The sequence below is a fragment of the Acomys russatus genome, chromosome 6 (genome assembly GCF_903995435.1).
Source record: "Acomys russatus chromosome 6, mAcoRus1.1, whole genome shotgun sequence".
Taxonomy (NCBI): domain Eukaryota; kingdom Metazoa; phylum Chordata; class Mammalia; order Rodentia; family Muridae; genus Acomys; species Acomys russatus.
The window spans coordinates 56479853-56495565 of NC_067142.1; the positions used below are offsets into that span (position 1 = coordinate 56479853).

Genomic DNA, 15713 nt, shown 5'->3' on the forward strand with positions numbered 1-15713 from the left:
TAGCAACTGCTCTCACCAACAGGCTGACAGTGTTGGACTAAGAACATGTGTTTTAAAAGAAAGCAAAACTGGCCTTCTTATCTGTAAGAAACACAGAAGTAGTTGGTATTTCAAGGAATCCTTCGGAATATGCTTTACTCACTCCAGAAACATTGGACTAACTCTCCAAACAGGACAGTCAGATGCACACACTGTAATAATGAATAAATCAGTGTCCTTTTTTCCTTCTTATTTATCTGTTTGTTTATTTATTACCAAAGAAAGAAAATGACAATTTTCTACTGGCCAAGTTTGGTAACATCTCTGGACTTCAGAGGTTCCTGTGCAAGGCCAGCCCTTGAAACGATGGTCATCTATTTACTTAGTGGATATGCATTGGTGGCCAGGAGTGGTGGCACATACCTCTGATCTTAGCTGCTTTCCACTGAAGCAGGACAAGTTCAAGCTTGAAGTCGGCCTCAGCAATTTAGTGAGACCTTGTCTCAAAATAAAAATACTAAAAATGGCTAGGGATATATAGTTCAGGGGTAGAGTACTTACCTAATATGTACAAGGCCCAGAATTTAAGCTTCAATATTGCCAAAAATAAAACAAAATATCCACATGCTAAGTGCTACCCTAAATGCTTTCCATGAAAAAGTAAACAAAATAGAAAAACCTTCTCAGTCCTCTTGGAACTTAAATATATTAAAGGCCCAACAATTTGCAGAAGGGGGGGGCAGTGGAGAAGAAGAAGTGGGAGGAGCAGAAGGAGGAGCAGGAGGAGGAGCAGGAGGAACAGGAGGAGGAGCAGGAGGGGGAGTGGGAGGAGCAGGAGGAGGAGCAAGAGGAAGAGGAGGAGTGGGAGGAGCAGGAGGAGCATGCAGGAGGAGCAGGAGGAGGGTCAGGGTTAGCAGGGCTGATGGTGAGCTCAGTGGTGCAGAACTTGCCTAGTATGCACAAGGCCTTGAGTTTGAGCCTCTAGAACTTGAAAATAAGCAGTAAATGAATGGATAATAAAATGGGGACAGTGAACAGCCAGCAAAGTGTAGCAGTCAGCTGGAGGCAGGCACAGAGATGAGTCCTTATGATGAGAACACAGAATTCACAGATAACTGTTCTTAGCAGGTGATGGATCAGCAAGTCAAACCAGCTTGTCCAAGTCAGTTGTTCTACAGGGAGGCTGGAAGAGAAGGCACCAAAAGAAATACAACAAGTCCTCATACCTTCACCGTGCCATTTGGAAACTGGTAGGTCAAAATGTAGCCATCGATTTGAGCAGAGGGGGGCATCCAGGTCAATACTCCACCAGAGTGTGTTACACCAAATGGACGAAGATTTTTAGGAGGGTCAATTTCTGTAAATGAGAAGCCAGGTAATTATTGTTCCTGAAATATGTGTATTTTAAATCCCTTCTTTGTGTTTTCCCATTTCTCACCTCACCTCCAAGCAGCTGGCAGTCAGTCCTGTTCTACTCAGACCTTCCTAGCCTTTGTTTCTAAAAGTAAAGACCTGGACTATGACATTGAGGAGTCTCTAGAGGGTGGGACTCTGGGCCTCAGTTTCCCCAGTAGGTTCACAGAGTAGTAAATATGAACAGCCTAATTTGGCACACAGGTTCTCTGTGGTGGCAGAGCCTTCTGAGTGGTTTGGAAAGAAGAAAGCTGCAAATTAGAAAGGACCCTGCACACAGAACCCAGGGATCACACAAAGACACCTACCTGTCTGCAGAGACAAAGAAAAGCTGACATGCTTCCAATGCCCAGCACTGAGAAACCCCCAAAGACTTACATACTGAGATTAGGGGCCGTAATGTGTTAGGGGACTTAGGATACAATTAAGTTACTACAAAAATACAAATTTCTGTTTCTTAAGCATCTAAGTGTGTGGCCTTCAATACATACCAAGTACAAAAATAAGAGATGGTGTTTCTACATCTAAAAAGAAAAAAAGTGGGTGTGGTCACTCATCCAGCACTCAAGAGGCTGAGGCAGGAGGATTTCAGAGAGCTTGAGGCCCAGAGGCCTTCCTGGACTAGAGTGAGAATGTCTCCAGAAAAGGGGAGGGGAGGCTGGCAGCCAAGGTACAGACAAAGCAGAGATTTCCTTTTTCTTGTATAGACTTGCCACCCAAATGCCAGAGGGCATGCACGTGTGGGTGAGCAAACACCAGAGGGCATGCACGGGTATGTGAGTGTACACCAGAGGGCATGCATGGGTATGTGAGCACACAGCAAGAGGACATGCACGGGTATGTGAGCACACAGCAAGAGGACATGCACAGGTATGTGAGCATACAGCAAGAGGGCATTCTGAGGTATGTGAGCACGTACCAGAGAGCATCCATTGGTATGTGAACATGTACCATAAACCAGGAAAACAGAAGCTCAGCAAAAATACTAATTCCCACCAAAGCTGGTTAGAATGTTCATATTTTTAAGCAAACAAGATATGAATGGAAATTTCCATTTTGAAAAAAAATCATGAAAGGCAATTTTAATTTAGAACTTCCCAAAAAGACATCTCCAGGCTATTTTCTACACAGTAGCATTTCAGCTGAGAACTGAATTGCAGTATTTTAATAAAAATCAGACAGCTGTTGTTTTGAATTAGGTTGTTTTGACAAATTTTTGAGTCTCTGTAATATCAGCTTGGTTTGATTTTGTAAAGCGTAACATCTGGCATGGATCGCTCTCTATCCATCACATACAGCAACCGAATTTCCTTCAGAATCAAAGCAGCACATAGCTATTTACATATTTTAAGGCAGTTTCTGCCTCCTCTTTGATTAACCACTGTCCCCTGTCTGTAGGCTTGGGCTGTCTGTCTTGGTTACTTTCCTAGTTCTATGAAGCAGAAAGACTATAACTTCATTATTGTCTTTAAGATTAGGCTGTCAAGACAGCTCTGCTGGGAACAGATCGCCACCAAGCCTAGTAAACTGAATTCAATCCCAGAACCTACATGAAGAAAGAAGAGAACCAACTTCTGAGAGTTGTTTTCTGACCTCCACATGTGTGCTGTGGCAAGCTCATGTGCAAACACAGATACATACACAAAAAGAGAGGAGGAGATGGAGAAAGAGAAGGGGAGGGAGAGAAGGAGGGAGGAGGGAAGGAAGAGAGAAATGTAATTTAATTGTTTAAGCTGGGGATAGTAAAATAAAGAGAAAAGAAAAGAGGAAGAGAAAATGAGGAAAGAGGGAGAGAGGAACGGAGGAGATGGAGAAGGAAGACGCGGGGCACTCGTTGCCCCTGGAGAGCCACACAGGACTCTAGGGAGTCTGGGATGAGGGAAAAAGCCATCTAGGATTTGTTTTGGAGTTTTGTTTTACACGTATTTCTAATGTGAATTTTTTTGTTCTTAGTATAGTTTAATGTAGGGGTTTTTTAATGCCAGCTAATTTAAATTAATAAAAACCATCAAGAAAGGTATGGCATCTCCAGGAGATAAATGGATCTTGTTCAGAATGCCTAAAGGGACCACAGATTTTTGGGTCCCATGGAGGCCCAGGTCCATAATGCTCACCTAAGACCAGAGTCCCTGTGACACACATACACATGCAACCCAGGCACCTCTGATCACCCACATGTGATGACATGAGGAAGATTTTCTACCATCACCTTCATCTCCTCCTTCCAAGATGGAAATGAGTTTCTCTGTCAAAGTACTACCTCAAAAAGATAGCCATGAGGCTGAAGAAAAGCCTCAGTGGGTAAACTGATTCACATGCATGCATGAGAATCTAAGTTCAGATGTCTACTATCTATATAAAAAGCCAGGGACAGTAGAACACCTCTGCAATATCAGGGCAGAGGAGTCCGAGACTGCCCGGAAAGCTTTACTGACCGTAAAGACCCCTGAGCTTTGTTGACCACCCAGCTTAGCAAAACCAAAAGAGATACCATCTCAAAAAAATGATGTGAACAGCAACTAAGAAATACACCCCATATCAACCTCTGACCTCCATGCACATGCATGCATCCATACATATACATGAACACGTAAACACATATGACACACATAAACAAGGTCAATGGGGAACCACTTTGGAAATCATCCTCATATAAAGTAACCATTCTTCCTGGTCCCCTCCTCACCCTATTTATAGAGGAAGACTCACTCTTGGCAAGAGAGATGTGTCACAGTACCTGTCATGGCCTTGGTGTCAGCCTTCTTGCTCTCTCTGGCCCCCTTCTGGGCCCACACCTGAATGGTATATTCCATGCCTGGCCTCAGGCCTGTCAGGACGGTGCTACTCTGATCCTTTGACACTGGAATCTCCTTGGTCTCTCCATCCGCGGAGGTGTAACGTACCATGTACCTGTCAATGGAGGCTCTTACTGGATCCCAGGAGATGGTGGCTGTATTCTCTGTCACCCGGTTGGTCACCAAGTTCTTGGGACTGTCGATTTCTTTTTTGAAGATTTAGAAAAGACTGACTTTATAACCACAGAATGGCATCTCACCACCCCTTCCAGAAGAGTTTTCCCCCATTCAAAGAAAATGATAATGGCATAATTATTACTGGTATAATTTTATCACTAACAGTGGTATAAATACAGGAGTAGAGCAAATATGGTGGTCCACTCCTGCAGTCCCAACAGTACAGAGGCAAGAGAAGCAAACATTCAAGGACAGTCAGGGCTACATGGTGAGACACTAGTTCAAAAATATAAGTAAAAAGGAAGGAAGGAAGGATGAAGGAATGGGGAAAGGGTATGAGTCCCCCAGTTTCCAGTTTCCAGTGTCCATGGAAAGAAGACACTGGATATTAAACAGACAGAACCAGACCTTCTCTACATGTATGGGTCGGGAGCTGTTCTGCTCTTCCAGTTTTCACCAGCATCACAGTGAAAATCTGAACTAGCTATGCCACTGAAAGCACTGTTGCAACACTCTCTGCTCTCCATTGCACCTACTATGCTTCACCAAAAATCTTCCAGCCCCTTGGCTTATAAAAGAAGAGAAATGAAGACTTTCGTCCCCATTTTTTGTCTTCAAACCAAGATCTCTCTGCTCTTAATTTTGAGGTCTCCCTCCATCTCCAGGGCTTTCTTCTTTTCCTCTATCTTGTGATCACTAATTAGTATTTTTCTCTTCGACCATCAGTCTCAGAAATTCAAGCTCCAGGATCTATCCTTCTCTTCACATTTCATGCCATTTCTCTGCACCTCTCAGCCAACAAACGAGAAGAGGATCTGCATAACACCACCAAACCTGCTAATACAGGTCACTAAATACGTCTATATGAACAACTCCCTAACAGAAACTTGATATCTTTAGTTTATTCAATCTTTTTGGTTGGTTGGTTGAGTTTTGGTTGGTTGGTTTGTTTTTTTGTTTGGTTATTTTGTTGGTTTGTTTGTTTGTTTTTCATTTACTCAATCTTGGAGACATATTGTACAGAACAGATCCATTCCATTCTTAAAACACTCTCAGCTCTTGGCTTCCATACTATAATACTCTGGATATTCTTAATTTATTGGCACCTCTGCTTTGCCTCTTCAGTCCTTTGATTGTAGCCTTCATATGTTAGAACATCTAAAGATTGGATTATATGTTCTCTCACATTTTCGCTCTCTTTCTCTCCCTCTTTGTCTGTCCCTCTTTTTCTCCTCCATCCCTTCATCTTTCTGTGGCCCATCTCCTCTCTCCCTCTCTTTCTCACTCACCATTTATCCCTCTATTCCTCTTTTCTTTCCTCTCTTTCTATTTCTCACTAGTATGACCCTATCACATCGGTGCCTTGAAGTATTTACTGGCTACCCTTGGGGAACAAAAGATCACTTCTAGGCCCCTGGTTTGGTGTGTACTACTGCATAGCCACTGCAATGCTTGGCTCACTCACACACCCAGTACATATTTGTGGAATTAATAAAAACAAACCATTCACTTAGCAAAACAACGATACATGCATCTCAAACTTAAATATTTAAGTCTTAATTGATTCTCTGAAGAGACAAATATCTCTCAGCCTCTTGTCTCAAAAATAGCACTACAATCTTCCAAGTTGCTCAAACCAGGCAGTTACTTGATTATTTACTTTTCTTTTTTTTGTTTTGTTTTTTTGTTTTTTGGTTTGTTTGTTTGTTTGTTTTTTGTTTTTTGGTTTTTTGGGGTTTTTTGTTTTGTTTTGTTTTTTGTTTTTTGTTTTTTTGCTTTTTGTTTTTTGTTTTTGTTTGGTTGGTTGGTTTTGTTTTCAAGACAGGGTTTCTCTGTGTAGCCTTGGCTGTCCTGGGCTTTGTAGACCAGGCTGGCCTCGAACTCACAGCGATCCGCCTTCCTCTGCCTCCTGAGTGCTGGGATTAAAGGCGTGCGCCACCACGCCCGGCGAGTCTTTACTTTTCCTTATTCCACATTTTATCCATCCACAAGTATGTTGCCTTCTATCCTTTTTGTTCTATTGCTGTCACCACCACTCATGTCCAAACTATCACTAACCAGACTTTAATAATAACTTCTTTACTGGTCTATTTCTTCCCTTGTCATTTTTTTTTTCAACTTATTCTGTGTCCTGAAAAAAAATGTTTTGAATTGAACACTGTTGTGTCTCTATTCTATAGACATGGCACAGTTCCTCCTTCTCCACCATGTGCTCCTGTGTAGCCTGATAACTCTCTCTCTCCCTCATCTCAGAGCAGCGACTCCCCCACCTTTTCCTCCAAGGGTACCCGCATCTCTCCATTCCTCAACCACCTCATTCCAGATTACAGTCCCAACACATGTTCTCACCTATGCCAGAAATGGCCAGCTTCCCCTCAGCATTGTCCAACACACGGTGTTAGTCAGGTGGCCACTGACGACTTGAAATGTGCTCAATCTGACTAAACAAATAATTTACTTTACTTATATTTAACCAATTAAATTAGCTGTGGATTTTTTTTTTTTTTTGAGGGTGATTTAACAGGACAGTGTAGGAGAGTTAAAGCTGAGCATGTGGCCATCCCTCTGAGGACCTCATTCTCCAGGCTGCCTATCACTGAGGCCTGGCACTGTGTCTTAGATGTTAGAATTCTGAGAACCGATGTGTGCCATATGCCAGTCATGCCTTGCCCTTTCCAAGGTTTCTTCTCATTGGCTGGAATGCAGATGTATATTCACCAAGCAAATAAATACAGTTCTCTAAGGGTGACAGATACACAACAGACAAAGAGCCTGGGTCTCCTGCCCAGAGGGAGCTACCACATCAGCCCTAAGTACTTACCCTCGCTATTCTATATAAGCTCCACTCTTGCTTAAATAGCCATTTTTTGTGTGTGTAACTGACAATGCATGTCCTATGACTGCTCACCCCATCTAAGCACTATGCCTCCCAGGCCACTACTCTCTAGACCTACACCATCTTCATGTCCTTTGCAGATTTTATAATAAATTACAGTTATAAATGCTCCTTTCTGTCTATTGCCCATCTCTCTCCCACTGGATGTCAGGAGAACAGAGATCATACTTATTTTGTTTGTCACTCTATCCCTAGGCCAACTTAAAAGATGGCGATGAAAAGTTAGCTGCATACTGGACACAGGGCTCTCCTACTTCCCAGGGTAATATTTATAACTTTATACCACGTGGTTTCTATTAGGTCAACTCTACATTGAAGAACAGCTTGCCTCAAAATAGTTATTTAACCCAGTAATTTTAGAACTTTTATGTTAATTTTATATTAGTTCATATAATTTTCAGTAGCTGGGAGACATCAACATTTAAGGGCATATTCTATGGGAAAAGTTTCAAGGTATTAGTGGGACTACCCCTCAGTGGGCCTATTACTGTACTTTGTTCTCTTTGAAAGTGAATGGAGGTTTTTGTTGTCTTTTGTTTTTTGTTTGTTTGCTTGTTTGTTTTTACATCAAATCCCTCAGTAAGGTTTTAAGGTGTGGAGCTTTTGAGAAGTGTTTGGGTCGAGAGTGCTCTGCTCCCATGAAGGGTAAGTCAGCTCAGGTCTAGGCTTAATTTCAAGACCTTCTTGTCTTCACTTTGTCCATATGTGTGATCACTTGTCCATATGTGTTAGGATACAGGACAAAGGCCACCAGACACTGGGAGATTCTTGCCTTGGGCTTACCAGACTGTACAATGATAAAACAACAACAATAACAAAACAGAGGAAATGGATTAAGGTTCTCTCCTAAAGCACTCCAGTCTCTGAGGTCACCGACCCCAAAACACCAGAGCCATCCTTCAGCAGACAGATGGACCTCTATTTATTGCCCCAGCTTGCCTGTTGTTTACCCTTTTCACATCTGTATAAGAAAAGGAAAGGAGTACTCGCTTCAGCAGCACATATACTAAAATTGGAACGATATAGGGAAGATTAGCATGGCCCCTGAGCAAGGATGACATACAAATTCATGAAGCGTTCCATATTTTTTTAGTTGTTTAGGGGTTAAGATGTTTTTAGGTCTAGATAGATGTTTTAAGTTGATAATGACAAGATGTGATGGAGATTGATTTACATTCAGGACTTAGACGCATCAAGATAGGAAAGAAGTTTTCCTCAAGGCTATCAAATACAAATTGCTAAGACACTAAGAATGTAACATTTTGTGTCATGACTCTTCTTGCTATATGTAGTTAACTGTATATATGTGTAATAATATAAATGTATATGTAAAAATAAAAAATGTTTGATTAATAAAAAAAAAAAAGAAAGAAAGGAAAGGAAAAGAAAGTTGGCTCTTCCATGACAGGCTTGACATCCCCAGTGAAGAACATTTATTACCTGTGGGGGCCTTGGTTTTGGCCTTCTTGCTCTCCCGGGCCCCCTTCTGAGCCCACACATGGACGGTATACTCAACACCCGGCCTCAAGCCTGTGAGGACAGTGGTGCTCTTCTCCTTCCTCACTGGAATGTCCCTGGTCTCTCCATCAGCAGAGGTATAGCGCACCATGTACCTGTCAATATCAGCCTTCACCGGGTCCCAGGAGATGGTGGCTGTATTTTCTGTCACCTGATTGGTCACCAAGTTTTTGGGACTGTCGATGTCTACAAGGAAAAGTCTTAGTCAAAGGGTGCTATTGGGTTGGCAAGATAGTTCAGTCAGTGTAGACGCACACAGGTGTGGCAACCTGAGTGTGATCCCCAAAACTGATGTAAATGAAGAAGGAGAGAACTAACTCCAGAAAATTGTCCTCTGCCCTCCACACATGTGCCATGTCCTGTGTGCCTACACACACACACACACACACACACACACACACACACACACACACACACACACACACACGATGAGATGATGATGGTGGTGGTGGTGGTGGTGGTGGTGGTGGTGGTGATGGCAACAACAAGAAATCAGTATGCACCATTAACAGTCCCAAGGCGCAGAAACTTCTAGCCATGGTGACTGGTGTGAGTTTTCATTTCCTGTGGTTTTCTATCTCATAAGCTCCCATTTGGGCAGAAGTTTGTTCATTTGCTGTTTGTTTGTTACTTGTCTCTTATCTCTCCTTCATACATGCACATCTTTTCCCAGGAATGATTCCCTGCTCAAGTAGAAACCCCAACCAACCAGAGTCTGAAGGTCTAGGGTAGTGCTTCTACTAAAAGGTCAACAAAACTAAATTTGTATTCATTTAGTAAGGGCTATCAAGTCTTTGCTCCATATATAAGGCATGCTACAGACAATATATAGAGATTTGACCTAAAGACCTTGGCTTTGCAGACAAAAAGGGGCAAACATATTTGTGTCCATTAGCATAACAGTAAAGATATATCATAGGACATATCATTTACAGTGACAAAATTGTTTTATAATTAAAATACAATTAGGATGTAGAAAAGCAAACCTTTCCTTGTGATAACAGATATAAAATCTATGAAGCAAATTTTAATTTTGTTTTTCCACTTTCTAGTCTCATTCACAAATAAACCAAAAACAATATCTCTAGCAAGAGATCCAAGCACTTGGAAAAGGAAATGCACACACAACCAGCCAAACAATCTGAAGACTGTTTGGAGAGAGTATAGCAAAGTGATTCTCAACCTGTAGGCTTAGTCCTTTCATACAGGGGTTACCTGAGACCACCAGAAAAATAGGTATTTTTTCATTATGATTCATAAAAGTAGAAAATGATAGCTATAAAGTAGCAACAAAAATAGTGCTATGGCTGGGGGTCACCACAACATGAGCAACTATAATAAAGGGTCGCAGTGTTAGGCAGGTTGAAAGCCATTGGTCTAGCACATAAGGAAACCAGTTTGGGAGGAAATAAGGGATGGTGTATAAAGCTGATTATGGGGGAAACAACCCTGTTTTTAAAAACAATACCCATCTGCATCACAGGAAAGAATTAGAACTGGACTTTCCCTACGTTTGACATGGCAGCCGGCATACTGTTAAGCTATGCTGTTCATTACCTGTGTAAGCTTTGGTGTTGGGTTTCTTGCTCTCCCGGGCCCCTTTCTGGGCCCACACTTCAACCTTGTACTCCACACCTGGCCTGAGGCCTGTCAGGACAGTGTTCCTCTGCTCCTTCCCAATCAGAAATTCCTTGGCTTCTCCATCAGCAGAGATGTAGCGTACCACGTACCTGTCAATCTCAGCCTGTACTGGGTCCCAGGAGACACTGAGAGTGGTCTCTGTGACCTGGTTGATCACCAGGTTTTTGGGACTATCAATATCTGAAAGGAAAAGTACTGGTCAATAAACACTAGAATAGACACCAAAGATGGAGGCCATTTCACTTGAGTTGAGTTTCCCATTCTTACAGTTTTCCCATCCCATATGTGTATTTTCAAGTTTTCAGAGATAGAGTCCACAATTGGACTCTTGAACCCTCAAAGAGGAAAAACAAGACAATGGAATGGCCATGACATTCAGAGTTAGAGGGCTATATGCTACTCACAACTTCAGAAGAATAGCTGAAGGATAAAAAATACCCTAGGTTATAGTCAGTAGACCAAGAATCCTATCCCAGGCCTGCCATTTACCAGCCATGAACTTGGACCACTCAGCTGCTCTGAGTATGCCTAAGTTTCCTTTTCCATAAGTGTGGACCTTAAACTGGGTTATAAGATAGGTCAATATTCCATGAATACTTCATGAATCAAGCACCACCTTCATTAACTATCTATATGTCTTGGTAAAATCAAAGACTTCACTGGATTTGAGAAGTTTCAACTGTAAAACAGGGATACTACCAACTCAGCAAATTGCTCTGAGGAGAGGAAGAAAGACCTTATTTCACTCCTAATGGGTTTATAAAGTGGTGGGAACATTATAGAAATACACTGGTGTATATATAACATACTGAAAAAATAAAGGACCAAATAAGAGAATGATCCAGAAATTCTATTTCTGGGTATATATGTCTTTGGAAACAAACTAGAACACAAATGCTATAGCATCATTACTCTCAAGAGTGGAAGAGAAAAAACTGCACATACTCACAAATGACAAATGGATAAATAAAATGTCATATGGCCACCAATGAAAGATTCACTAATGATAAAATTAAGAATGAATTCATGCTACAATGTGGAAAGATCCTGCAGAATAGTGTCATATGAAAAAATTAAGTCACTAAAGGCCACATGATATATGAATCCATGTAAACAAATGTTCAGCCTAATCAGAGGAGTTTCTTTGTACAGCGAATGGAAGTTAATGCAGAAATTCACCACTTTTCACAATATCAATGATAAAAGTCTGTGGAGGGCCCAGTCACAAACATGACATCTATATCACAGACACCATGGCTTAGGGGCAATTGAGGAAGAAAAGACAGAAAGACTGTAAGAGGCAGAAGCTGGAAAGGACCTACACAAAAACAGTGTCTGCTGGATGTGACAAAACCACTATAATCATGAACTCAGCCAGCCGTGAGTGCCTGCATACGGTATGCACAACATGAAACCACGTACCATTCCAGCGTCGATGGGAGAGGGACTCACGGAACTTAGACCCTGGGATGAGGAGCTATTGACAGTTGATGGGTTCTGGGAAAGGGTGTGGCCTCTGTTCAATCAACCATGGATGGCCCCATGAGTATATGGAAAGTACAAGTTGGACATTGGTCTCGGTGGGTTCTAAAGAAGGAGCAGGCAATGACCCGATCTTGGGAGGAGGTGGGGAGAGTCAGGGGAAAGAATGGGGAGTGGTCAAAATACAATGTGTACATTATAAATTTCTCAAGAACAAAAGTATACTTTTACTTTAAAGGCATATACAGAGTAGAGAAATCTATAGAGACAGAGAACGACTGTGACATAACGCTGCAGGGAAGGAGGACAGGACGTTGCTACGGATGGCTATGAGGCTCCTCTTACTGATGACGTCACTGAAACAGTGGCAGTGGTTGTGCAATTCTGTGAATATGGCAAGAATATACTAAATTCCCTGAACTGAACCCTTTGAGAGGGTAGATTTTAGTGTGAAAATACATCTTGGGAAGGCTGCTTGTGATGAAGAGGAAACACGAATGCACAAGACTTAGAATTATCAACTGTTCTTAGGTGTACTTAGTCACAGGATCTTCAGAGTAGAAAGAAAACACAGTGCTCAAGAGGGCTTATTTTCTAAGAAAACAATGTCCCCACCCCTACCCCATCCCAGAGAGAGCACAGCAAAAGCCATTTATTTCAATAAAGTATTGGGCTCACAGATTCTAGCATACATCCTTTTCAAGAGGATCCTTTTAGGACTGATCACAGAGGAAACGAACCCTGATAAACAGTGGGTGGGTGTGCCAATCACTGTTAACCTTCAGGAGACAAAAGGAGAGGAAAATCTTATGAGATCCTTGTTTTGAACTAGTATGTTAAGTAACATGGAGGGATGGTGTGGGTGGAGTGACAAAAAGCCTCCACTCTGCTCTTCCACAAGCACTGGTTTCCTCCAAGGCCAGAGAAAGAATAGCAAGTGTCCTCCTTAAGGCTTACCATGAACTATGGCACATCCTCAAGCTACGATGACCATACCTGTGGGGGCCTTGGTGTTGGCCTTCCTGCTGTCCTGGGCCCCCTTCTGGGCCCACACATCCACCTTGTACTCCACCCCCGGCCTCAGGCCCTTCAGGACAGTGCTGCTCTTCTCCTTTGACACAGGAACCTCCCTGGTCTCTCCATCAGCAGAGGTGTAGCGCACCATGTACCTATCGATGTCAGCCTCTACTGGGTCCCAGGAGACACTGAGAGTGGTCTCTGTCACCTGGTCAGTCACCAGGTTTTTGGGGCCATCGATCTCTAAAAGGAAAAGAGAGGATCAATAAGTAGACTAACAGGCGCTGAAGAATGAGAGCACTTGGCCTGGGAAGGGGGAGTTTCCTGTTCTTAAAGTGTCCCGTGTCCTGTGTGCATTTTCAGCGCTTCATGGACAGACACTGTCTCCAAAGCTGAACTCAGAGCCTCAGGGTGGCAGCACAGGACAGTAGAATGAACACTGCATTCAAAGGGCCTGTGTTCTACCTTAAGAGGCAGAGCTGAGGGGCAGGAAGCACCTGGGGTTCCAGCCAGCAGACCAAGAACCTCATGCTGGCTCTGCTGCCAGCCTGGGCAACTGGTACCTGACTAGTTTCCTCATTTTAGATGTGGGCCTAAGCTAATGAGTTGTAAGATAGCTCAGGATTGTGTGAATATTTCTGAAATCAGATCTATAAGGTATCAGCTACGTGATTTGGAGAAACCACTCATTTCTTGGAACTGAGGAATTGTCAGACACGAAAAGGAGACACTGACTCCTGCTCAACTAATTCAGCAAACGCCTCTGAGGACAAAATAATCATCCTCATCTGTTGCTAGTGGGTGTGTAGAATCCTATTTCAATTTTTTCCTAATAAATTAAAGTTAGAATTACCAAATGATCCTGTAATTCCACTCTTAGCTGTATAACTCAGAAAAGTGATGACATATGTATGCAAAAACTTGTACCTAGAAGAGTGGAAACATAGTGAACTACTGGCCTAGCGTGTACCAAGTCTGAGGTTTGACCCCCAGCATCACACACACACACACACACACACACACACACATTTACATGCAAATGGCCTAATAACATTATTCATAATAGACTTTTAAAAGTAAAAGTAATCCAAATGTCACACAACCAGCAAACCGAAAAGCAAATGTGTGCGCATGTACTATGAAATACTAATTTGCATACTGACGTTATAACACAATAAACCTAAGCACATACATCTCACTAGAGCCATATAGATTATAAATTCACATATAAACAGTGCCCAGAACACAGCACTATAGACAGACAGCAATTTTTATAGAGTTGGAGGCAGCCGTGTTGGAGAGTGCTGGCAATGAGTGTGAGCTTGAACTCAGCTCTTTTGAGTGATGAGAATACACTATAATAACAGACTATAGCAATAGTTACGAAGCTCTATGAGTATACTAAATTAATTGAATTTTAAAGGGTAAATTTTGATATGTAAGTAACTGCTAATATGGCTGTTCTTACCAAATGTGCAAGTAGAGATGAAAAGTGCTTACCTCACAGACCCAAACATACATCTCCTTTCTACCCTTTCACTGACAGAAATATTTTGACATTGAGCACAAAGGGAATACACACTTAGAAGAACACTGGGCAGAAGTCACCTGTCACCGTTAGTCCCTTTACTTTCCTGCAGGAGATCAAACCCAGAGCCCTGTCCATGCTATGCAAGCACTGACTGCTGAGTTCCATCCACATCTCGCCACTAACCCGTGTGGTGCTGAACATGAAGTCCTCATTAAGAGGCAAGCTGTACGGCCATGTTCTGCCATCCCAATTCTCTCCAAATCATCGACTTGGGCCAATAGCAGTAAAAGAAACCCAAAGATGATCTCGCCTAGGCATAGGCTGATAATCATTGTATTCTCAAGGAACAGCGAAGTTACCTGTCGGGGCCTTAGTGCTGGTCTTCCTGCTCTCCCGTGTCCCCTTCTGGGCCCACACGTCAACATGATACTCCACTCCCGGTCTCATGCCCGTCAGGACAGTGCTCCTTTCCTCCTTCCCAACAAGAAATTCCCGGGTCTCTCCGTCAGCAGAGGTGTATCGCACCACATATCTGTCAATGTCAGCCTGTACTGGGTCCCAGGACACGGTGGCAGTGTTCTCTGTCACCTGCTCAGTCACCAGGTTTTTGGGGCTGTCAATATCTAAAAAAAAAAGCTTGATCAATAGTCACCTCTAAACTGAGTGTGACGTCCCAAGTCTGTAGTCCCAGGACTCAGAAGAGCGAGGCCATGGTGAGATCATGGTTGAGATCAATATACGCTCCCAACAAGACTTTGTCTAAACCAGCAATTCTCAACCTGTGGGTCATAACCCCATCAGTGGTTAACCAACCTTTCACAGGAGCTGCCTAAGATCATCAGAAAACACAGAGATTTATATTATGACCAATAACAGTAGCAAAATTACAGCTATGAAGCAGCACCAAAAATAATTTTTTGATTGGGGGCCACCACAACATGAGGAACTGAATTAAAAGGTAGCAGCAATAGAAAGATTGAAAACCACTGATCTAAACTCACGCACACACACACACACACACACACACACACACACACACACACACACACACATACACACACACACGCCAGGCACCTTAAGCCTGAGCTGAGCATTCCTGTTCTTACAGTTTCCCCATCTCCTATATTGGTGTTCAGTAGATTCACTGACAGAGATCTTATCCTCACAACTAGACTCTTGGACCCTCAAAGCAATAGCCAAGGATAGTGAAAACAGTAACATAGTCAGAGATTAGAGGGGCCGGGTTCCAGTCACAGCCCAGTGG

At 42.7% G+C, this 15713-nt stretch overlaps 1 protein-coding gene and 1 non-coding gene across 2 annotated transcripts in view; one reads left to right on the forward strand and one right to left on the reverse strand.

Annotated features, from left to right (window-relative positions):
* The window catches only part of Tnn (tenascin N), a 62422-nt gene that overhangs the window by 18593 nt on the left and 28116 nt on the right, over positions 1–15713 (reverse strand). Inside the window, exons 10-15 of the mRNA XM_051148332.1 lie at positions 14809–15072; positions 12898–13161; positions 10336–10599; positions 8701–8964; positions 4130–4393; positions 1206–1336 (exon numbers count right to left, since the gene is read on the reverse strand). Of these exons, the coding sequence (XP_051004289.1) occupies positions 1206–1336; positions 4130–4393; positions 8701–8964; positions 10336–10599; positions 12898–13161; positions 14809–15072 (1451 nt within the window). The remainder of the gene's footprint in view (positions 1–1205; positions 1337–4129; positions 4394–8700; positions 8965–10335; positions 10600–12897; positions 13162–14808; positions 15073–15713) is intronic.
* Positions 8243–8349, forward strand: LOC127191259 (U6 spliceosomal RNA). Its single transcript, XR_007830874.1, has one exon. It is a non-coding gene; the product is annotated as a U6 spliceosomal RNA (small nuclear RNA).